This window comes from Lithobates pipiens, unplaced genomic scaffold, assembly GCF_037356315.1.
Source record: "Lithobates pipiens isolate NorthernLeopardFrog02 unplaced genomic scaffold, aLitPip1_a1.2 Scaffold_22, whole genome shotgun sequence".
Lineage (NCBI taxonomy): Eukaryota > Metazoa > Chordata > Amphibia > Anura > Ranidae > Lithobates > Lithobates pipiens.
This window is the reverse complement of record NW_027507784.1, coordinates 294,009,489-294,035,904: the sequence shown is the minus strand read 5'-3', so window position 1 is coordinate 294,035,904 and position 26,416 is coordinate 294,009,489. Positions and strand designations below refer to the sequence as shown.

The following is a 26,416-nucleotide window of genomic DNA, read 5'->3' as shown; positions in this document are numbered from 1 at the left end:
GAATTACATGTTATAGAAGTACTTTTGTACTATTTTACATACAGTATATTACATAAAAATGTTAGTTTTATTGAAGATAATATATGTCTGTTCATTTCACAGTGTACCTAAGGATAGTGGTGGATAATGTGCTGATCCAACTCTACGTTCAGCTGCAAGGAAGAGACTTTTTAAGTGAACTTCTAGTGGCATAGATTATATTAACCATATTCTTTTCCACTTGAATGCTGGCAGTTGATGTTTGATACATGACTATTGCAGGTCTTTGTAAATGGTCTCACCTGTGCTCATCTGTATTATTATTATTATTAATATTATAATACTGGATTTATATAGTGCTGACAGTTTGCACAGAACTTTATTTCTACAATACAAAACAATTCATACAATTCAATAAAAGAGAGTTGAGAGGGCTCTGCTTATCAGACCTTGCACCTAATAGAAAGGGGCAAGTGATATAAGAGTTAATAACTATGGGAGGATGAGCTGATGGAGAAAGTAAAAGTTCAGTTTTAAGGTGGAGATGAGAGAATTAAAATGGATGTAAACCCTATTTACATCCATTTTAATGGGGAGGTAACTTAGAGACAGATAACCAGAGAGCTTGTCTATTCACAGCACAGTTCTGCAAGTTTCTTCAGTCGTCTGCCTATGTGGAGGGTGGGGGTGGGGTGCCTATCCTCCAGTCAGCTCTCACACAGTGCAAGCCCAGACTCCCCTCCCACTGCTGAAATGGGAAGAAAGATTTGTAAAACGATATGCACTTTCTAAAGAGTCTAGAAACCTGAAGACAACAGATATACATCTAAACCTTATGTAGGGAGATTTTTTTCAAACCTGTGTAACATCTGAGGCTGTTCATTTCACTGGGTATATGTAAGCCCTTGTACACACGGTCGGAGATTCCGACGGAATGTGTCCTATCAGATCGTTTTGTCGGATAATCCGACTGTGTGTGGTCTCCATCGGACTGTTTCCATCGGAGTATCCGACGAACCAAGTTTTCCAACTTGTCCGTAAAATTTTCAGACAAAATGCTCCGATCGGACATACTCCGATCATGTGTAGCCTACTCCGACGGACAAAGTGCCATGCATGTTCAGATCAAATTCATAGACCAAAGCTATTGGCTACTAGCCTGAACGTAGTCCCGCCGTAACTAAATAACTTCATCATGTTATGTACAATCAGATTTTCCAACAACTTTGTCCGACCGTGTGTATGCAACAGTTTCGGACAAAATGCATCGGACAAAATCCATTGGACAAAATCCAACGGATTTGGTTGTCAGAATGTCCGACCGTGTGTACAAGGGCTAAGGGTTTACATCCACTTTAGGTTTTCATTGATCATCTAAATTTGGACAAAGAAAGAGATAGCCAGATTGAGGTAGGGAGTTCCGGAGCATGGAAGAGGCTCTGGAGAAATACTTGAGGGGGGCATGGAAAAGGGTAAAGAAGAGAAAGAGATGAGGAAATCATGGAAGGAGTAGAGAGTTTGGGTGGTAACTTAAGATGAGGTTGGTGATGTAGCTTAGGGCAGAGTTGTGGAAGGCTTTGTATGTTGGTGATATTTAGAATTTAGTTTTTTGGGTGAGTAGAAGTCAATGGAGAAATTGACACAGAGGTGTAACAGACACTAAATTGTTGCTAAGGTGAATAAGTCTGGCAACAGCATTCAAGATAGACTATGAGGAATAGCCTGGGTGGAGGTAGGCCAATGATGAAGTATGTCAATGCTCTGATTGGCAAACATGAGTTTATGAAAACCCAAAAATGAAGAATTATTATAAAATGAGTTTTGTGCCTTATGAACGTATTTTTCGTAAATATTTCCTGCATATTTTTACAATTATGTGTCTACTGCCAGGTTATATAATCCTGTCTAGTCAGTGTATGCCCTCTGCCTGAGGCAGCTCTATGAGCCAATGAGGGTTGTGTAATAAATCAGCAGAGCTAGTGGCCACGTGACTGCTACAGAAAATTGAATTCTGTTAGGTGGTATTGTTTTTTGTTAACATAAATAGTAACTAGTAAAGTAAATGTATACGACTTAAAGCTGGCCATACAGAACTTGAATTTGACAAAACAAAGTTGCTGGTTGGAAAAGTCAGCCAAAAAGTGACTGCAGGCACTGTTCTAGTATTCTGACAGTCGTGGGTGCCACCTGTCAGATTATATTAGCTGGCATTGGGAGATTCGTCCATGCACACTGTTTAGCGTAGATATGAGAATCTACAGATCTCTCTTAATTAGTCTGCTGGGCTGAGAAATCCTTATGTGTATGGACAGGTTTACATCTGCTTTAATTAATTGCTTAGATAAGAATATATTTTGTAATAGTCTGCTGTGTTCAAGTTTAGACTAGGCTATCAACTGCATCTCAATAAGTCAGTGAGTTATGGCTCGTTTTCATTAAGTGGTGCTGGCATCAAAGTGTGCCTAGCTGTGCCTAGAAGAAGGTGATAAATTGGGCTGGGATTTTTTTTTTTTTATAAGACAGGTTTACTTTAAAGTGAATCTGTGCCCAGATTATGCACACTAAAATATTATATATTCTAAACAAAGCACTTTAAAATAAGCACACAATAATCTTTGTGGTTATAGGCATTGTGGAGAAATTATTTTTAAAAATTGAAAATGTAAGCATTGGAATATTAGCTTTTTCGATGAAAGCAGAATCTTGCAGCCCTCTAATGTAAACACATAACAGGAAAGTTATTGTAAGCTATTTAAAACCAAATTAAACCTGACTTCAGAATCGATTTTTGACAATCTTTGAAAATGAATTATTTCAAAATACAAGCAGCTAGAGAGGCTAGTGTCTGCTTTCAAAGCTCTAATAACGTTTACTAAGAATATGTAAATAGTTTAACCGACTCCTGACTGCCGCATGTACTTATACGTAGACAGAATGGCACGGCTGTGCGAATGGGTGTATCTGTACGTCCCTTTGAATTTGCTGCTGTGCCATCGCCTGCGCACCACGGCGAGCTCCGTGAGTAGGATCGCGGGTCCCGCGGACTCGATGTCTGCGGGGATACCCGTGAACTTCTCAGAGAGAGGAAGAACGGGGAGATGCTATTGTAAAAAAGCATTTCCCCGTTCTGCCTAGTGACACTGTCACTGATCACAGCTCCCTGTAATCAGGAGCGGTGCTCAGTGATGGGTCACATGTAGCCCCTCCCCTCAATTAGAATCGCTCCCTAGGACATACTTAACCGCTACAGCACCACCTAGTGTTAACCCCGTCACTGCCAGTCACATTTACACAGTAATCAATGCATTTTTAATCGCACTGATCACTGTATAAATGTGAATTGTCCCAAAAATATGTAAAAATTGTCCGATGTGTCTGCCATAATGTTGCAGTCATGAAAAAAATCGCTGATTGCCGCCATTACTAGTAAAAAAAAATATTAATAAAAATGCCATAAAATTATCTCCTATTTTGTAGACGCTATAACTTTTGCACAAACCAATCAATAATTGCTTATTGTGATTTTTTTTACCAAAAATAGAAGAATACGAATCAGCCTAAATTGAGGAAAAAATTGTTTTTTTTATGTTTTTGGGGGATATTTATTATAGCAATTTTTTTTTTTAATTGTTTTTTTTTTTTGTTTATAGCGCAAAAATAAAAAACACAGAGGTGATCAAATACCACCAACAGAAAGCTCTATTTGTGGGAAAAAAGGGACGTCAGTTTTGTTTGGGAGCCACGTCGCACGACCGCACAATTGGCAGTTAAAGCGACGCAGTGCCGAATCGCAAAAAGTGCTCTGGTCCGGGGCTAAATTGGTTAATGTCCATAGTCTAGGCTAGTGTTTCTCAACTTTTATTTCAGTTAAGGCATCCTTTAAATTTATGGACAGTCTCGAGGCATTCCATTCTAAAATGTAAAAAAATATTCTAATAGTTCTACATAATGATGCAACATCGACACACGTAGAACACCCAATATTAGAGGTGATTTATTCTTCCAAAACAAATACACTTTTGCACACTGGTGCCGACTAGTATTCCAGTGTTTTGCTTCTCCCTCAGTTTATCTTCACCACTCAGCCCAGTGATCCCAGTGTTGGCACAGAGGGGCAGAGGAGGGTCAAACAAGGATGCCGTGCCGGCGAACATCCTTCTTATCAACACTGATGACATCATTGGTTGTTAGGATGTGGGTGGCTGGAAGGTTGAAATGGTGCACAATAAAAACTTGTGGCTTTGTGTAACTTAAAGGCAGGCTTGATCCAGCTACTGGCTTGTATACATTGTTGGGTAATTGTTAGGCATTTTGCCAAGCACTCCTGAAGAAACCTTAAGGCACCCTAGGGTGCCTGGACACCGTGGTTGAAAAAGCTTGGTCTAGGCACAGGTGACTTTAAACTTAGGATAAAAGGGCACCAAATCCACCAAATCCCTTATCACAAAGAAGTTAATACATAATTTAGCAAACATTTATTTTGTACCATTAACCGGAATGATTTACCTGGAAGTCGGAGTGGGGGGCTTGGGTGACGGCATTTGTACAGTTCACTATTTTATTATAATATATTGGGGGCAGTTATTCAGTTTTATTTTCTGTAACAAGTTACTTGTCTATTTTGTTCATTTTTACAAATCCCTGCCGGAGAAGGTCCACCGGCTTTGTCCACTTCTCTTCCTGCACTCATCTTCCCCCCTTCCCCTGCCATATCTCTGTTCTTCAATTCGCAGGCTCAACCTGTGTCTGCTCACATCCGTCCCCATGCAATGATTGACAGCGGTGACTGCAGGTCTTTGATTATTTCACATGCCTTTAAAAACCATGCTTGAGACAAGCTGTCAGCTGCCGTCATCCCCCTTCCCCCCCTCCCTCGTTAGGCCCTGCGATATAAACCAGCATTTATATCACCAACGCTTCTCCTCCATGTCCAATCCAGTGGAACATCCTTCGGGGAAATCTATTCTTTCATTATATTTCCACTCTAAATGTGATTGACAAAAAGGATTTTTCAGTGGCGGAACACAGTTATTTTAACGCACCTCCCGTTCTCTCTTTCTAATTGTTTTCATTTCTCTGCTATTTATAATCTGTCTAATCCTTCTTCTTGTCAGTTATAGGGCCTGGAATTATCCAAGCAATGCCATTTAGCTTTCATAGAGTTTTTAGAATAATCACACTCACTTCTGCTGTCACATTTGATACTCATATTTTTGCATTAATCAGAACATGCTGCTCCTTCTTGCCCGCTCTGTTTATCTCCCTCCTTCTATCCATGTAACACAATGAATTTTCCTTTTTCAATCCACTTTCCTCTGCCTTATCCCTACTCCCTCTCCTCCCTATCTATTCATTTCTTTCTCTCTAACATTTTCTCTATCCTCTATCCTTTAACCTCTATCCCTCATTTCCTACTCTTCTCTATATCAACCCTCTTTGCTTTCTCTTTAATCCTCCCTATCTGCCTTGCTCTATACACTCTTCTCTCCTTCTAGCCTCTTTCTCTATGCACTTCTAGGTCTACGCTCATTTTACTCTACCATCTTTCTATACATATGGTCTCTTCTCTATATGTTTTTTTTTACTCAGTATAGCTACCTTCTGTGCATTCTTCTCTTTGTCTCTGCATGATTTATTTATTTATTATTACTTGATTACTACTTGAATACCTACTTTTATGCTATTTGCTATTCTCTTTACATTTCTACAATCTCTCTGTTCGTATTTCTTTCTGTTACCCGGCTCTTCTTTCCATTTTCTTACCCTTTTATTCTCTTTCTCTCTATCTCTACTTCTCAAATAGACAGTCTACTTTCCCAATATACTTTCCCGTCAATGCTCTTTTTTCTGTATTTACTATGCTTACTTCTCTTTCCTTATTAGATATCATAACTTTTCTTTGTTAATTCTCCTTCATTATTGCCTATGCTCTTTTTCATATATGCTTTGTTTTCTACTCTCTTTATCCATTTACCTTTCTACGATCCTTTCTTTACTCAGATTCCTCTACATCCACTCTCATTCTGCTTACTCTCTCTTTTCTATCTACTTCCTTTTCTATCTATTTTTCCTTTCTTTATTAGCCACCCTCATTTTCTATTAACTTTACTCTCTATCTACTCTCCTTTCTTTGTTCACTTTCCTCCTTATCAACTCTCCTTTTCTCTATCTACTTTCTTACCTATTCAATTCCCTCTCTATCTACTCTCTTACCTACCCATTTAGTCCTCTCTCTATTCTCCTTTCTTAATTCACATTCCTTATTAGTTCCTTTCCTTTTTCTATCAACTTTCTTCTTCCTTTAGGCCTGCCGTACATGGCTTGCATTTTAGCCGATTCTTGTTATTTTTCCAAAATTTGTGCCACAGTTGACCCTATTGACACCTCCTGGAGTACCAAACTTTGGTTCTGGGTGGAAAATTGTTGGCTGAATAGTATCTGGATTTGATCAGATACCATCACTCAGGTATTCAGACTGTTGCTGCTGCTGGCTGTCTGAATGCTATATCCAGTGGGCTTAAATCTATGCATGTATGGCTAGCCTTAATCTCATACTCTATATTTTCTTTCTCTTTCAGCTTTCTTCCAAATGAATTCTCCCACTCTTATGCCCCGTACACATGATCGGACATTGATAGTACATTCCGACAACAAAATCCATGGGATTTTTTCTGACGGATGTTGGCTCAAACTTGTCTTGCATACACACAGTCACACAATGTTGTTGGAAATTCCAAACGTCAACAACGTGGTGACGTATGGATGAGCAGAGAGGATTGAAGTTCAATAGCTTCTGCTTGATTCCGAGCATGCATAGAACTTTTTGCTTCAGAAATTATGTACACACAATTGGAATTTCTGACAACGGATTTTGTTGTCGGAAAATTTGAGAACCAGATCTCAAATTTTGTGTGACGGAAATTTCCGATGGAAACTTTCCGATGGAGCCTACACGGTCGGCATTTCGGACAAAAAGCTCCCATCGAACATTTTCCTTTGGTAACTTAGAACTTCTCTTATTTATTCTTATCTAGCAACATTCCTCCTTATCTACTCTCCTACTCTCTTCTATCTACCTTTTCTTGTCTAGCTATCATCTTTCTTCATGTTTATGTTTAATTAGTATGTAGCACCGTGGTCCTGATAGATATGACATTTTGTTCTACCGAATGACAATATAGCTTGACTTGACTTTCTTCTTTCATTATTCTCCTACTCTCTATTGTATCTTCTTTCTCTGTCAACTTTCTTTATACATGTCATGGTTACATGACATGTATAAATGGAGCTTACATAAGCTCAATGACTGGAAAAACTGGGAATTCACTGTTGGCTGGGACACTTCCATGTAATATCACATATCAAGTCACCCTCCTGCTTGTCCTAGATTCTTTAAAAAAAGAGTGCTACAATTGCAAATTTTACTCACAATGCCACCTATTGTATATATTACATTTGGTATTGCAGTGCGGCTATAACTTCCAGTTGTTCTCTGTAGAAACTGTTGTACATGACTAAATCCAGTCTGCCAAATTAACTAGGCAAAAGGGAACAAGAATCCTCTTGGAAAAATGAGAACTAAGACTGTTCATGGGATCCCTTTATATTCCTATACAGAGAGTTCTTAATCAATTCATGGATTTTTTTTTCTTTTTGCTTGAGGATCTCTTCTATAAGTGCTGCAGAAAGCCATAACATCTAGTAAGAACACATCTTTCAATAAAATAGAGTTAACGTCTAAAAGAAACAATATTGCTTATTGTCTGTCATAGGTATCGTCATACCATTGACATGTCAAAAAAAAGTCTAAATGTGTCACTTACCCCTAACAGTAGACCTAAACGTAATATGGCTTTACAATATCCAGGGATAATGACATTCAATAAATTAGTTTATAGTATAACACGACTAATATTTTGATCATGCAGAATCATAGTACAGAGAGAAAGAAGCTGGTTTGGTATCACATGACCCCTTGTGCAATACTTACTCACCTTTTCATTAGACAACTGTGCCTGGAAGGCACAAAATATACAAGACAGATGACTTTTGGGCATTAGCAATAAAAGACGCAGGCTGAAAATGTATTTACAGATATCTGCTTAACAGCAATGTTGCCCAGGTCCATCAATCACAGTGACTTGAAAGTTTTGGTTTAATGCTGTTATTTTCCACGATGCCCAATGCTAAAGGGACTGGAAATGATGCTTCTGAAACCACTGCAAGGGCCGTTGCCAAACCTCATCCATCATCCATACACAGTCCTGTCCTGCCTTATCCCATGGCCAGAGATACACTGAGTCCATTCCCAGTCACCCTCTATCTAATAGGCAGCTCATTGGATATAACAAACAAATACTGCTCAAGTGGCTGTTCCTGAACGCTAGCCTTGCACATCCCATCTGTGCTCTGTCTGTCAGACTCAGCCTATTAAGCAAAGTGCAGAGAAGACAGCAAATGAACAAAGAGGATTCTGCTAAAGCAAGCAGAGCCATGCAGTTTCGGTAAAATGACTCTCTGCCAGTGTCAAAGATTACATTGCATATGGTGTGGTGGAAGGTGTTTTTATTTTTTTTTAATCAGAGTAGAGTAAACAGGTTGTCATCTCAAAGCTGTATCAAATATCTTGTCGTCTGTTGCTGAAGGCACTTACGTAGTAGTGACTGTTGCAGGGATTTATTTTTGTAAGCCACATTGCAATTAAAGGGCAATGCCAGCTGAACAGCTATACACAACTGAAAGATATAAGAATGAATTTACCTACCAAAAGAATTGTAATTTCACATCTTTGGTCTTCAGATCTACCCATCTCCTGATGTGCTCTATTGTTGTATGTTGTATGACATAGTGATGTACGTTTTCAGAGGCTGCAGATTTACAGGCTTTGTGCCACTGCCCTACCTCCTCCCTGCACTGTGGACCAATAGAGAATATAACCATCCAATGCTCTCTGCTTCTTGTAAGCTTATCTACAGCAGGGCTGTCTTTAAGGCAGGGCGAAAGGGGCAGCTGTCCTGGGCCCTGTCATTGTTGTGGGGCCCAAAGCAGCTGCCTTATATTTGCCAGCTATCCCAGTGTAAATTCCCTTGTCCCTTGAAGTTTTAGTCCTGTGCTGTGTCCCGATATCTTAGTATGAAGTGCTGCTACTAATGCTGCCCAGCTCTGCCCTATTGTTGTGTATAGATGACTCACCTGCAGACGCTGTGTTTATATTTAAATAACCGGCATTTGTATGTAAATAGTGGCTGCATTACTAAGTAAATAGCTGTGGTCGGCGGCATTCATATGTATATCATGCTCCCCTGCAGTGAGCAGATGATGTGCTGTAACCTCTAGCAACTAATCAGTGAGCCGTAATGTGGGCTGTAACCTCTAGCAACTAGTCAGTTAGTAGTAATGATATGCTGTAACTGCTGGCAACCAATCACAATTGCTGCCTGATCTGATACAGTAAACTGATTTTAAGTCTAGCTGCTATTTATTGTATGTCTCAGAGCAGGTGGAGAGTGAAATTGCATGGAGGAGCCCAAGAAAATTTTTGCCCAGGGTCCAATCAATATTAAAGACGGCCCTGATCTACAGTAGGCATCCGACTCCGACTCCGAATAATTTTAGTTTATGGAGAGGCCACTTCCACTACAAATCCAATTTCAGCATGCAGGAATATAAACATGAAAATAAACAGTGTTTACGGTATACAGTATGTATTTGCCTGGAGTTCATTTTTAAAGTGGACCTTTCATAAACAACTGAAAAACAAATACAAATCTGTATGAATCTATATCTATACAAATCTGTACGAATAAAAATCTAATATTATGGTGTTTTTTTTTTCATTAAATTAATATGGCTTTTCACTTTGCAAGGGAATTTTCCCTTAGTGAATCAAGTAAGGCTCTGCTGACTTCCATCATTCAATCATATGGAAGTAAAAATGCATTTTTAAATTTTCCTTGCTCGTGATTGGGTATTCTTTGCAAAGTAAATTTTGACCCCCATTCGCTATGTTGTACCCTGCCAGGCTGAGTTAATGATAGAGGCTAAACCCACTTCTTTGAATCTTCTTCTGACCCGGCCTCCTGTTTGGATCCCAATGAGTAAAGCTTGCAAAACCATTGTGCTGTTGTGGGTGAGGGCTGACATATCCTGCTATAGTTCACGCTGAGTGGAACGTGTTTGCCCTTTTTTGGATACTTACCTTCTAATTTCGCTATATCCGGAGGGCCATTTCCGAGCCCTAAAAATGTAAGCTAGGTCTACAAAGTTTTTTGCTACATATTGTTTATGAGGGGCTGCCGCCTCTCTGACACAAAGTCCTTTTGTTTGACTCAGTTTGTCACGTTGACACAACCAGTTTTGGAGACCTTTGGTCTGCTGTGTTCCGGGTACTTTGAACCAAAGTTCTGGTGAAGATTCCCTTCGTAAGTGACACTTCTCCTGCAAAGTGACCAAGACTAATCAAGTGAAAGGCTAGCTATCCAGGCTAGCTTGATATTATTGTATTCACAATTGTACAGAAAGCAGCATTGTGTGTAATTTGGGAACGTAAGCATGTCCTTGGGCACAAACAAGCCATGACAAACAAACCATGTCAAACAAGCCATGTCATAAAAGCCATGAAATACAATGCAAGCATTGGTTCGACACTTTCTCTAAGTAGAGGACCTAGACTTATAGCCACTAGTGCAGTTGTAGCCCACAATAGTAAAAAAAAAAAAAAGTATCATGGAGATTTTCTGCTTGTTTTATCCCAATGGGGTTCACCTTAATCTTACAGCTTCAGAAGGAAAGCTGTGATTGTAAACTACAAGTGATCATTCATGCATGCTGTTGTGCTTGAAGGTTTATAAAAACACAGTAAGAATATAACTTAGCTGGAGCAGTCACTCCATCATTAATATTCACAAATAAAAGTATATAGAGGAAAAATGTGAATGCGGATCATTGATCAAATATGGAGTCTACCTCCCTCTGGTTACCTTTTATAGAATAGGCCGCTTCAAATATTGACCTTAAAGTATAAATTAAAGTGTAACTTTAGGGCAAAATTTTAAATGGACAAACAGGCAGGAATTTGAATGCAGAAGAAACATGCTTTGTCTCTTCTGGGTTAAAGTTACTCCCCTGCCTGTCCGCCCTTGTACAGTGAGCTGCAGACACACAGCTCACTGTACAAATTTGGCAATGCAGAATCTGATTGATCTCCCACATATGTGTGGGAGTGTCATCATCCCTGCCCGGCCAATGAACGAGGCCAGCAATTGTGACCCAGAAGGCGGCCGCCCCAAATATGTCAATGGCCGGGCGTGGAGCTCAAGAATGCTTCGATGTTGGAGCCAAAGGTAAGTAAAGTTCCGCTTTAAGGCAAACCTTTTTTGTTAGATTTGGATACAATAGTGAAGTGTTAGGGAGATCCACTCTCTCTAATTGTCCTGATCATCAATGTCACCAGGAATAAAAGGGAGGGTAAATCCAAATTTTGATTTGCCAACAGAACAGAAATAGGGGGAAAATCTTACGATAGGGACGCCTGTTCATCAAAACAAGTCTCTAAGGGAGAACATCCATCACATTGGAGAGTTATCCAATAAGTCTGCAAAACAAGAAGTGGAGTTAAATCCCTTTGAGACACAAAAAAATTACTTTAATATGTCTAGCAGTATAGTTTTCAATTTCCAGTGGGCAGCTTTCTTCCAAACATTTGCTCAACTGGTATGGGTTCAAAAAAATCCAGCTCAAGTACATGTGACTGATCAATATTTGTCTGTGATTGGCAGATAGTATGGATCAATATGAAGCCAACATCGATTAGTTAAATGCCCTGGAGAAGGATCTGTAGACTGCAAAGGTGACTCAGTTCATAAGAGAGCTGCCTACCAAAAGGCCAGAGGTGGGAAGCTTATAAAAACATTATAAGAGGCCATAAATGATTGGATTAGTGAAAGTGGGATCACAGAGAGGGCAATTCATAAATCTTTACTTTAGTAGTAATGGAAAAAGGAAGGGTTGGAGTATTAATAGTCAGCATCTGCTGCAATACATACAGTAGGTGCTGGCATAGAGTGGGCACTATTACTACTGGTATCTATCTATCTATCTATCTATCTATCTATCTATCTATCTATCTATCTATCTATCTATCTATCTATCTACTTACGACAAGTATACTTTAAATTCCCCAGTTAAAAAATGAACAATTATTTTAAATAAATTGATAACTATCAGACCTAAAAAGTTTACCTCACTCACAGTAATTAAACAAAAACTGATAAATTCCACCTAATTTTATAATTGATAGAAGTGTTTTTGATTACAGTCATTCAATATTGTAATCAATATATCTTTGTAATAATAATTGGGGATGTGATGTGTTGATCTATATGGTAGTTGTAATTTATGCCCTTCGTTGGAAGTGATGACATGTAGTCAGATGCATGGGCATCTGCAGAACTTTTTTTGAGGGGGGAGGGGTCGGGGGCATCATTTTAAGGTCACCCATTCTCTGCCCATTTTTGACAATGTCATGACACATAAAGTGCAGGCCAGGTCAGGGTCCCCATATAGATCCCCCCCTTTAGAGCAGGTCCCCCATAAAATAGATTCCCCTTTACTTAGTCGTTTTACTCTTACCTTTTTTTTTTACCACTCCGCTTTAAATGGTGGGCACAGCACATTACATGCTGAGCACATTACATTACACAGTGGACACACCACACCACATGTGGGCACACCACACCACATGACATGGTTGGCACAGCACATTACACAGAGGGCATGCCATTCTGCATTACATGGTTGGCACTGTACAGCACAGCAGATGACATGGTGGGCACAGCACATGATATGGTGGGCATAGCACATTACACAAACAGCATACCGCTCCGCAATACATCATGGGCACTGCACAGCACAGCAGAGGACATGGTGGGCACAGCACATTACACAGAGGACACACTACTCCACATTACATGGTGGGCACTGTACAGCACAGCAGATTACATGGTGGGCACAGCACATTTCACGGGGGGGGGGGCACACTACTCTGCATTACATGGTGGGCACTTTACAGCACAGCAGATGACATGGTGGGCACAGCACATGTTATGGTGGGCACAGCCCATTACACGGAGACACATCACTCCACATTACATGGTGGGCACTGTACATTACAGCATATTACACGGTGTGCACACCACTCCACATGTGGGCACAGTACATGACATGGTGGGCACTGCCCTGCACATGGTGGGCACATTACATTACATGACATGTTGTGCACAGTATATCACATGGTGTTCACTGCACTGCACATGGTGAGCACAATACATCACATGGTGTTTACTGCACTGCACATGACAGTCACTGCACATGGTGGTCACTGCATTGCACATGATAGTCACTGCACTGCCCAAAGGTCAGTTTCTGCACAATCCCCCATGTTTACTGACCTCATTTTAGCAGCATGGTAGATCTTCTTCATCCCGGGCTCCTGCAGAATGACCTCAGTGCCCCTCCCCCACACAGCTGCCTGAAGAGGATCTGTGTGTGCAGATCTTGAGATAGGAGCCAGGCAGCACTGACTGCTTTGGTGACCCTCCTCTGACTCAACTTGTGGCGCCTGTGTGCAGTGCACCCACTTCCAGGGAGGGCGCTTGACCCCCCCTGCCTCCCCTTGTGGAAGCCCATGGTCACTCCGCATTACATGGTGGGCACAGCACATAACACAGTGGGCATATTACATTACACAGTGGGCACACTACACCACATGTGGGCCCACCACACCACATGACATGGTGGGCACAGCACCTTATAGAAAGGACACACTACTCCGCATTACATGGTCGGCACGGTACGGTACAGCAGATGACATGGTGGGCATGTCATCTGCTGACATGCATGGTGGGCATGTCATCTGCTGACATGCATGGTGGGCATGTCATCTGCTGACATCTACAGAAAAGCACATACAAATGTATGTGAAAATGCTTGAAGTTATGCAAGTAAAAAAAAAGGCATTACTTTATGTATATTGGTGTGAAAAGCCCTAAATGGAACACATTTAAGGATTTTTCACACCAATATACATGTATATATACAATAATGCCCTTTTTTGACCTGCAAAACTTCAAGCATTTTCACATGCATTTTTGTATGTGATTTTCTGTTTCTATATTTTCATTACATTCATTGCGTTTTACAAGGTCAGGATAACATATGAAAACAAGTACCAGCAATTCCCAAGGCACATGAAATTTATGTTTCTCGTGCAAATGCAAGAAGAAAGTGAGTATCAGTTTCAATGTCACATACAGCTATAGATTCACTAGCAATAAAGGTATGCACCATTTTTTTCATGTTTACGGATGGCGGTAGAGGAACATTCTAATTCTATAAGATAGATTCATTTCTGGTACAGAGGTACTTAGGAAGTAAAAGAAATGTAGAAAAGATATTTCTGTATTAATATGAATTCAGCAAGCTGTCTTCATTTATGTTACACACAAGCATGCTACAGAGCCGTTCACACTTGTCTGTTTTAGCACATGATATGAATTTCAAGCAGAAATCAAAATAATTGTTACTTGGTTAGTTCACATCTATGTGATGTTTTTATTTTTAGATGATATGTAAAACTTTTATTTGTGTAAAATATTCCATCTTTTTATTGGAGCTACTTAGAGCTGATAGTAATATATGATCAGCGAAGTTTTAATGAACTGCGGCATTCTCAGGTTAACAAAATGATTCCTTGTGTGTGCTGTTCTCATAAAGGAATATACATTTCTATATTAAAAAGAACATCATGCAAACCATTGGTTGCAGGTTATATATGCATAACAATTAGAATTGGTTAAAAGCAAGGCATTTTTTCAGCGGGAAACGCAGGGCAACGCAGTTCTGGCACCTCCAGCACTGAATGTATGTAATGGCAAGGGGTGCTGGGGTGGGCTGGAGCGGATTTATTTCTGAGTGGCGGTCTACTATTGCTGGTGGGTCAATTATTGCTGGAAGAGATCTACTATTGATGGAGGGGGTCTATTGTTGCTGGCTGCTGGGTAGGCTATTGATGCTGGCTGCTGGGAGATCTGTTGTTGCTGCTGGGTGGTATTTTGTTGTGGGGCGTCCATTGTTGCTGGGGGGGGGCTATTGTTTTGGAGTGAATCTATTGTTGCTGGAGGGGTCTATTGCTGCTGACTGTGGGGAATCTATTTTACTACTTTTCTTGCTATCATTAACCACTTTGCATCCAGGCCAATTCTGACATTTCTCTCCTACATGTAAAATTCAAATTTATTTGCTAGGAAATTACAAAGAACCCCCAAACATTATATATGTTTTTTTAGCAAAGACCCTAGAAAATACAATGCCGGTCATTGCAACTTTTTATCTCGCACGGTATTTGCGCAGCAATTTTTCGAACACGTTTTTTGCAGAAAAAAACTGTTTCATGCTTTAAGAAAAACAAAAAACAGTAAAGTTAGCCCAATTTTTTTGCATAATGTGAAAAAGGAGGATACGCCGAGTAAATAGATACCCAACATGTCATGCTTCAAAATTGCACGCGCTCGTGGAACGGCGACAAACGTTGGTATTTAAAAATCCCCATAGGCGATGCTTTACATTTTTTTACTACTGGTTACATGTTTTGGGTTACAGAGGAGGTCTAGGGCTAGAATTATTGCTCTTGCTCTAACGTTCGCAGCGATACCTCACGTGTGTGGTTTGAACACCGTTTTCATATGTGGGCGGGACTTACGTATGCGTTCGCTTCTGCGTACGAGCAGGGGCCCTTTAATTATTTTTTTTTATTGTTAATTTTATTTTTATTTTTTTAGTTTGACACTTAAAAAATAAAAAATACAAATTTGATTACTTTTATTCCTATTATAAGGAATGTAAACATCCCTTGTAATAGGAATATGGCATGATCGGACCTATTTACAGTGAGATATGGGGTCAATAAGACCCCACATCTCACCTCTAGGCTGGGAAGCCTAAAATAAACAAAAAACAAAAAACGATCCTGGCTTCCCAGCCAAAGTGGCGCCGTTAATTTGAATGCAGAGGCTGGGCGTGATGTCATAACATCGCGCCCGGCCTCCGAACGATCATAGAGACTCCAGGGGCCGACGGATCCTGTGACCGACTCACCGATGGAAGCGGTGAGTCGGTACAAGCACCAGAGTGCGGCGGGAGGGGGGCGTCCCCTCCCACCGCCCGTAAGAACAATCAAGCGGCGGAAAACCTCTATGATCGCTCTTATGGTGCAGGGAATCGCCGGCTGAAAATGCCGATATCTGAATGATGTCTGTAACCTCAGGCATCATTCAGATATACCACCACAAAGCCCACAACGTCATATGACGTAGCTTGGGCGCCAAGTGGTTAAAGAAAAATCATACAAATTACTAAGCACCACAAAGTTATACTTGGCTCTGTACTCTCTAAAAGGGGCAGTACTGAGAGGTGGGTAGGGGATGAAACCAAGCAACGGTGCTCAGAGGTGGGTAGAGGGCGGAGATCAGAAGGGTGCAGTTCCTGCATCTATACTTTCAGAAAAAAAGCCCTGGTAATGTTACCAGTTCATATATCATATTCATATCAGATGCCCCTACACTCTTCACAGCATCTGATATGAATATATGGCCGGACTGTGCTAGTCGGCATTCCATCTGGAGGTGTATGCAATTCTGATCAATCGAATCGGTATGTGTTTATATAATCATGACCTCAACAATGCTCCTCTTGTATGCCCCCTTTCATGATGAGATTGATGTTTTGCTGTATTGTATGTTTTTTGCTATTAGAATGTGCTGTGGTAGTATCTTCTGGCTCTGAATGCCCCTGATGAAAGGACTATACAAGTGTCCTGAAACGCGTTGGGCTGAATGTCTACAATTATCATGCACTAACGATTCATGATTGTAATCTACAGTTTTTTTATTAATCATATTGGTGATGTTTGTACCTTTATTTTATATATTTTTTCATAAAAAAAGCTATTTTGTAGAATTTTCATACACTATATTGGGATGCCTGCCTTTACACACACATGAACTCAAATGGAATCACAGTCTGTAGGGATCAATATTGAATTATCCCACCCTTTGCAGCTATAACAGCTTCAATTCTTCTGGGATGACTGTCCACAAGGTTTAGGAGTGTGTCTATGGGAATGTTTGACCATTCTTCCCAAAGTACTTTTTTGATGTCTGGCACTGATGTTGGATGAGAAGGCTTGTCTCACAGTCTCCAAAGGTGTTCTATTAGGTTGAGGTCGAGACTCTGTACAGGCTAGTCAAGTTCCTCCACCCCCAGCTCGCTCATCCATACCTTTATGGACCTTGCTTTGGGCACTGGTCTAAATCATTTGGTGGAGAGGGATTATGGTGTGGGGTTGTTTTTCAGGGGTTGGGCTTGGCCTCTTAGTTCCAGTGAAGGGAATTCTTAAGGAGTCAGCATACCAAGCCATTTTGCACAATTTCATGTTGCCAACTTTGTGGGAACAGTTTGGGGATCGTCCCTTCCTGTTTCAACATGACTGTGTACCAGTGCACAAATCAAGGTCCATAAAGACATGGATGAGCGAGCTTGTCAATTTGTCAGTTAAAGAGTCTCAGTGCCGAATCGCAAAATTGGTCTTTGGCCAGCCAAATGGTCTGGGGCTGAAGTGGTTATAGTTCATGTGTGTGTAAAGGCAGGCGTCCCAATACTTTTGGCAAGATTTTCAATGGTGGTGGAACTCTCCTCCACATAAATGCTATTTATATCAAATTTGTGGAAGGACATCCGTTAGGAGTTATATTTAACAACATAGGGAGAACAGAGAACTTCTCTACAGGAAGTGACATATTTGAGATTTGAGCCTAAGACCCCAGTGCTGCTAAGCAGAAGTGCTAGCCCATTAGCCACTGTGCTGCCACATGCATGGAGCCTCCATCTCGGTGGTGTCAAACAGTCCTAAGTTCCAGGGGTGCAATAAGTTAATCAAAGCAGATGTACTCTGGAAGGTGGAGAACCATTAAACAACCTGTTATGCCATTTGTTTTGAAGGCTGGGTATGGCTGATTACTGTCAGCATGCTGCTATAGAACCATCTGTAATATTGGGGCTTTTTGCTTGGTGAGAGGCTGCGATTGGTGCTGGTAGGGAATTCTTAAGGCTGGTTATGGTCCTTGCCCATGGTAAACATATGGCACAATTTGCAATGGCGGTGGAACCCTCCTACACATAAATACTGCATTTCTTTGGCCATATACCTATAGGTGGTGGAATGACATCAGCCAAGAGTTTTGTTTCTTGATTTATTCTGTGATATTTGGTGTTTCCTTGGTGTTTGAGTGTAGAATATTGATGTTAAAACATGAAAATTACAATATAAAAATATATAAATCTTGCGAGCTACTCTAGAGCAACCTGAGACTGCAATCAGCGTCAGGTATAAAGTAACCTGAGGTTACAACCTAGCATCAGATGTGGTATAATTCCTGTGAAACAAAGTGCAAATTCACAGCTGCTAAGAACTGATCACAATCCCAAAATCTGTGAAAACATATACTGGACATGTATTGCACAGTAATACATACCAATAATACATACCAGTAATACCCCAATTTGCACTTTTGTGTCGATGGATTGATTAAAATTTGGGAGAAAAAAATATCTCTTTTTTTTTTTTTAACACTTAATATTAAGGAATAATACTACATGTTTTCACTGTGAGCTTGCTTGTTATACACAATTTTTTTTTATGTTCATAGTTACATTTTTGAGCAATATTGATTTTCATTGTTTATGGCACTATCTATGCATTTGTAAGGTTCAGTATCACACAGCGCTGCATTTTTTTGTTTTGTGTATGAAAACATTACACATTACTAGCATTCTTAAAAAAATATATATATGACAAAGAAGCAACATAAAAACCCAGCAAGGACCATTTATTTTAGAGAAATAAACAGTTCATCTCAAAATTAAAATGTATGTTTTTGTGGAAGTAACAATTGTACAATTATAATGAAAGGTTGAAACTGGCATTTGGCTATATAACGCACATTTTCACGTTTGCGAGCGCATGTTTGTCATTCGTGAATTTACAAATTGACTATAGTGCTTGGTGAAAAATGAATGGGAATTAAATTGTGACTATTTTGGATGTCTGAGCATGCGCACTTGTGCTGGTACATAGTCGTAGAAAAAGGGGGAATTTATCACTTTCGCTCATATTTCAGTTTTTTTTACATTAAGTTTTTAAGCAGTTTAAAAGCAGATTAGTCTAGGGCTGAAACAACTAATCGATTAATCGACAACTAATCGATTATGAAATTCATCGACAACTAATCGATTATGAAATTAATGGATTACTATTTTCATAATCGATTAATCAGCCAGGAACACAATGGGGTTAAAAAAAAAACTAAAATGAGCCCTTTATAGTACAAAAATATAGTCACTACTGTAAATATTACTTTCACTGTTCTACAGTAAAAAAATGAACCCCTTCCAGTAGTGATTATTTGCTTTTTTGTACTATAAAGGGCTAATTTTGGTTTTTTTAACCCCGTTATGTTACTAAACGTCTTAGGCCTGGTTCACATCTATATGTTTATTGGTGCTTTTTGCAGAAACGCACTACAGTTCATTTACATGGTTTCCTATGGGACACATTCATATCTGTGCTTTTTTCAGCCGCTGCATATTTGGAAAGGGTCAGGGCCATTTAACGCAAAATGGAGCTTTTTTGGTTCAATATACTTCAATGGAGAAGCTGCAGAACAGCATGTAATGCGTTTTTGCAGCAATTAATGTTTTTTTTAATCTGCCCCCAAAAAAATGCAAAAAACGCAAATTGCAGTAAAATCACGTGCACAAAAATCAAAACATTCAGCAAAAAGCACCGCAGAAACAGATCAAAAGCAAAGTAAATATAAATTTACTTTAATTCTATTATATTATAATTGTACTGAGCCTTATGCTGGCATCACGGATCAATTTTCAGGTGAGAATATTCAGATGAATGAAAGAATTTTGTTTGAAATTTTCACTTCATTTCTGAACAAAAACCACATACACTGTCAGAAAACTTCTTGGTCAAAGGAATTTTCAATCATTTCCAAATTTTCCCATCACTGTGGTTGAAAATGAATGTCAATTTGACCCACTTTTTTCTTTTAAGTTTATTAACCGATTAATCGATTAATCAAAACAGTAATCGGCCAACTAATCGATTATGAAAATAATTGTTAGTTGCAGCCCTAGATTAGTCTCAAACAATATACCACATATTTAAGAACCATTTAGGCGATCATATCATGCTGTAAACATTATTTCTATGTGCAATTCCCGTGCTTCTATCACAACTACATTTGTAGACGGTCTCTGTTGTCTGTGACCTATAGTGAATTCAGTTTTGTGACTACTTTTTCCCCAGACCAAAGTCAATTCCTTTTTTGTGTAAATGTGCACGGTTTTAGCCATTTGCAGCCATTCATTTGCGCTATAATAGATAAACCCCTAAATGTCCTACATAGCCATTTATTAATGAATGAGATGGCTGCATATAAGAGTAAGCCCTTGTACACACGGTCAGAGATTCCGACAACCAAATCCGTCGGATTTTGTCCGTCGGATTTTGTCCGAAACTGTTGTATACACAGGGTCGGACAAAGTTGTTGGAAAATCCGACGTGATGACGTTATTTCGTTACGACGGGACTATGTTCACGCTAGTAGCCAATAGCTTTGGTGTAGGAATTTGATCTGAGCATGCGTGGCACTTTGTCCGATGGGAATTCTCTACACATGATCGGAGTATGTCTGATCGGAGCATTTTGTCGGAAAATATTTCCGGCAAGTTGCAAAAGTTGGTCTGATGGATATTCCGATGGAAACAGTCCGATGCACCACACACAGTCGGAATATCCGACAAAACGCTCCGACCGGACACATTCCGACGGAATCTCCAACCGTGTGTACAAGGGCTTAGACCTATAGGGTGCAAACGGAGGAAATGCAGCTGACCACTGGAATTGGCATGACAGATGATCACAAAACGAGGATTAAGGTCTAGGTAACTGGGTCATAGGAACTTAAAAATACGATAGATTGACTAAACACTATTGTTTTTCACCCTGATCAAAGTCCAGCTCTATAATGCATTTTTACATGTTAGTGGACCTACTGTATGTATGAATAACGTACAGTACCTAGTCAGAATTACTAAAACATCCAGTAATATTACAGTAGAATTTTCCTTTTCACTCAACAATTCTCAGACTTGAGAGCTGTCAGTCATTCAGTCATCCCTGCAGAACAAATGTACAAAAATTGCAGACAATTGTAGGGCCAGTATGATCTCATACAGATATATCATAGGATGACACAAAAGAGGTGAAATACAAATGATGTTGGGGTCATTCATTCTCTACAACCTGCCTTTGAGACCATTCTATTCAGGGAGAACATTAAATAAAGTACTCATGCAATGTTCTTGCTCTAGAAATTGCATGATTCTTTACAAGCACATACATAAAAATGCTTTTAGACTGACCATAATCACATCTGTAAAACTATTACAAGTTTGATATTAAACATTGGTCATTTGCAAGGTTCTCCTGGGTCTTTAAGGCCTTGATCTATTTGGGTTCTCTTGCCATCCCGTAAACAGTATGTCTGGCTACTCTTGAATTTATGAAAGTTCAGCTGGTGACTGTCGGGAGCTTATATATTACCAACGAATGATGGGACAGTTTTACAGGTCTCTTGATCCCCATCAAGTGAAGTCACATTTTTGCTGGGATATGTGCCGAATTACGGGTAAAACAATTTAAAGCACTCAGGGTTCACCATGGTGTAATATTCGTTTTTAAAACCATATGGACTGTATCATGCTAGGTTACAAATAAAATGACTCTTCTCGTTTGCGGTCACGAAAGTGAACAATTGAGAGAGATTGAAGTCAATCACTGCTCTATTGGAAATAGACAATTACACCCAAGTGTGAACATGTGTTCTTTTTTGCCCTTCTTATCAGCGTTTATCATCTCTACTCAAAAGGTAAAAGCTTCCAAAGCTGTAACAGCTGATAGTGGCCAATGATTCACATTATGGAAATTTTTTCTTATAATCTGCTTAAAGAGAACATGTCATTTTTAAAATATCTTATCCAGCAATCAGTATGGTGCAAGTTATGAAATGTTCTGATATACTTTAGCTGATAAATTTGCCTTTTTATAAGAGGTACATCTTTATGTAGAAACAGATGGCCTCTCAGCTGCATGTCTGGCATATGGCATCCATATTAGGACATTTGCTATGTATCTCTGTTCTGCATCAGCATTTCTTTTAACTTTTCTTATCTGTTCTACTAAAAATGCCATATCCCTTATACATCATTTAACAGACGGATTACCTTGTCCATTGTTCCCAAATGAATTGCCCATACTCTCATATGAGATTCTGGGCAAACATTTCTATGAAGAGGTAGCTTGGAAAGATAAAGCTTTAAAGATGAAATTGGATCTGAGAGTTTATTATACTGTGAAAGTCTCCTAAAATAAAGCTTTTTCAGTACTGTGTGCAGTCTGGTTTTCATGTTATCATGATAGCACTGAGTAAGACAGTTAGATATAAGTTCATCTGGTGTTCTAGCAGCAAAGTGTATGCGATTAAGTTGAACAGATAAAACACCATTGGTGTTTCCTTCACTTATCCTTCTGCAACTTGTTTTATCTCTTTCTCAACTACTTAGGATATATAACTCATTAGGACTTAATGACATATAAGTCTCCCAGATCCCAACATCCTAGCTGTATTATTGACTGGAAGAATGAGTAAGCCCTTGTACACATGGTCGGAGTTTCCTATCGGACCGTTTTGTCGGATATTCCGACTGTGTATGGTCTGCATCGGACTGTTTCCATCGGAATATCCGACTGACCAAGTTTTCCAACTTGCCGGTAACATTTTCCGACATAATGCTCCTATCGGACATACTCCGATCATGTGTAGCCTACTCCGACGGACAAAGTGCCACGCATGCTCAGATCAAATTCCTAGACCAAAGCTATTGGCTACTAGCCTGAACGTAGTCCCATCGTAACGAAATAACGTCATCACGTTATGTACAATCGGATTTTCCGAAAACTTAGTCCGACCGTGTGTATGCAACATCATTCCGGACCTCTTCCGGAATTAATCCGTCAGAATTACTCCGACGGATTTGGTTGTCGGAATCTCCGACCGTGTGTACAAGGGCTAAGAGTTGAAATATATAAGATTTAAGAGTATATATAAGAGTTGAAATGAAAAAGTAAGAGCTGAAATATTGTGAATGGGTATTTTTTTTTTATTGTTAATATATATTTATGTGTGTTTTTTTTTTTATATAGAGATCTGATGCCAAGAACAATAGAAGGGCAGATTACAATGGAGAAGACACCAAGTTATTTTGTCACCAATGAAGCTCCACAGCGGATCCATTCAATGGCCAAAGACACTAAACTTATTGTGGTGGTCAGGAATCCAGTTACTCGTGCCATATCTGATTATACGCAGACTCTTTCCAAGAAACCGGAAATTCCAACATTTGAGGTCCTTGCCTTCAAAAACAGAACCCTGGGATTGATTGATGCTTCTTGGAGTGCACTGCGGATAGGCATCTATGCTTTGCATCTAGAAAGCTGGATGCAATACTTTCCCCTTTCCCAGATACTTTTCGTCAGTGGAGAGCGTCTCATCACCCACCCAGCAGAAGAGCTGGCCAAAGTCCAAGACTTCTTGGGTCTACAACGGATTATCACAGATAAACATTTTTATTTTAATAAAACCAAAGGCTTCCCATGCCTGAAGAAGCCAGAAGATACAGGAGCTCCCAGGTGCTTGGGAAAATCGAAGGGTCGGACTCATCCCAAAATTGACCCCGATGTCATCCAGCGCTTGAGGAAATTTTACAAACCTTTCAATGCTATGTTCTACCAAATGACAGGACAGGACTTCCAGTGGGAAAAAGAAGAACTAGAAGGTTAAAATGGACACATGGGATCATTACAAATAAAAAAATTAGAGGGGAAATTAAAGACTTGTCAGTGTACAGAAAATATTTACCATTTTGCCAAAAAAAAAAAAAATTGTAAAAAAAAAAGTTCTAGTTTCTATAACGACACAGTGCATTCTGGAATGGTGATACAGGTAAATCACTCATACCCCACACATTTTTAATGTAAAAAAATAAAAATAATTTCCTTATTTAAAAAAAAAAATGTTTCTTGCCCATTATAGGAAAAAGGCTTATTTTTTGCAAAGTAATCAAAATGTCAATATTATTATTAATATATTAAAAAATAAGATTTTTTTCAAATAAAAATCAGACAAAGGCAAACAAGAAATAAATTAAATGTATGTGATTTACCTGTGGGGATACAATGAAGCTGAAAACACAATTTTTTGCTGTAAACCATACTAAGCCAATCACAATCTAGCTTTTATTTAATGTGCATTTGAACACATTTTATGGTTGCTAAGGGTTACAGCACACATGTGGTATTTAAAATAAGGCTATAAGGCATTGAATATATTTGTGTTCAGTGGCCCCCTAATTCACATGATAGTAATGCAGTTTGGAAAGCACAAGGAAATGACTGGGGAATTGTAAAGACTATGGGATAGCACGTATAAATCTAAAATTGTGTATTTTGTCAAAGGACACAGGAGAATCATATCACATTGTTATTTTTTTATTTTAAAAGTAGTTGCCAAAAAAATACTACCAAGCAGAGACAATATTAAAGCACAGATGTCTATTGCATAATTTATTTTCAAAACTGGGTATTGAGGTTTATTTAAAACTATTTTATGTTGTTTTGTGAAATGTTTCATTTACGAAAGAAAACAAAAAAAACACTAAAATAAATTGAAATTATTTTTATTTTGCATCAAAATTGTAGCTTGGATCTGAAAGACAATGCAAAGCTAGTCACAAGTTCTTCATAGATACAATACACGTACTGGCTTATTCATTATGGAAAAGAACAAAGTAGAGTAACTGTTGGCAACCAATCATAATAATAACTTTATATCAATACAGGGAAACCTGTTTTGTTGCTATGCAATGACCTTGCTGTGCTATACAATTTGCAATTCAGTTTCTCTCTTTGTTCTGTCTTATTGAATTAGACTTTCAGATAACAAGGGTTACTAATGTTTGTATTTCTACTATGAGACAAAGTGGATCTAATATGAGATTTTTAAAATGTATGTATAGCCAAAACTTTATTTTTGTTTTAGATAAAAGAGAAAAGGGCTAAAACTTGAGTCAGTTAAACTTTTGCTGTCTTCGTTCTGTTGGGGAGATTTTCTTTGCTTCCTGTTCAGAAGACAAAACAGGAAATGAGAAGAAGTAAAAAAATTGCCCATGGGAGGTCATACAAACACAAATATAAGCTATATTACACTACATTAAAATAGATGAAAAGCAGATAAATGCTCCAGGACCAATTTTTCCATTTTTACATTTTTCAGTACATTATTGTATTAATTCTTCATAAAAAACATCAATCAACAGAAGAAGACATCATAAATCTCAATATGTTTCGCAAAATATGCCTCACTTCATCAGGAGTTTATTGTCGCTGACAGAGTGTAACTAAATATAGTAGCCAAGGTTCAAAAGAACTTGTATTCTTAATATCAGATGAGACCCACAGATGGACAGTCTGTCCCAGGGGTTGTGGAGACAGAATATAGTGTACAAACGTGATGTTCAAGGCAACAGAAAATAAAAGATAACTGTAGGTTATACATGGGTATATACATCGTATATAAACAAATCATGTAATATTGTAGAGGTCATACATACAGATTGCCTATATAATGAATACACTATTGTCAGGGAGCTTTTATGGGGGCAACAGATAGCGAAGGCCATAAAAGGATGAGATCTGTAGAAAGGCTAGTCAGATGCCTGCCTTAAAATATAGCGTCTGGGAGGGGTGACCCAAACCCTGATTGATCCCATGGTTCCCATATTTTGTTAAATTGTGGGATGTTGTCATGTACAGTGGCTGTGAGGTATTTCATTCTTCTAATGTCAGCTATGAGTTGGAGGAATCTGGACCATGGATGAGGGATATTGGATAACCAACACAGTGGGATAACTCTCTTGGCAGCTAACAGGATGTAGGAAATCAATTGTTTAACATGTTTAGCAATACCGGTAAAGGGAAGACCCACTAAGTAGTGAATTGGGTCAAGCGGAAGGGTCATATCCACCAATTTCTGAAGTAATAGCATCACCTCATGTCAAAAGGGTTTTATCAAAGGGCAATGCCAAAACATATTGAACAGAGAGCTTGAGGGGTCGAATTTGAGGATGACCTCAGGGGTCTTATACCAGAGCACGAGAATTGTGTTAGAAGTCTCCCTCTGTACTACACACTTAG

The 26,416-nt window shown here is 39.1% G+C and overlaps 1 protein-coding gene across 1 annotated transcript in view; it reads left to right on the top strand.

Annotated features, from left to right (window-relative positions):
- Window positions 1-24,903, top strand: part of LOC143924734 (uncharacterized) — a 373,086-nt gene extending 348,183 nt beyond the window's left edge. Inside the window, exon 2 of the mRNA XM_077449165.1 lies at window positions 23,369-24,903. Coding sequence (XP_077305291.1) covers window positions 23,369-24,005 — 637 coding nt within the window. The 3' untranslated portion in view covers window positions 24,006-24,903. The remainder of the gene's footprint in view (window positions 1-23,368) is intronic.
- The last annotated feature ends 1,513 nt before the right edge of the window (window positions 24,904-26,416 follow it).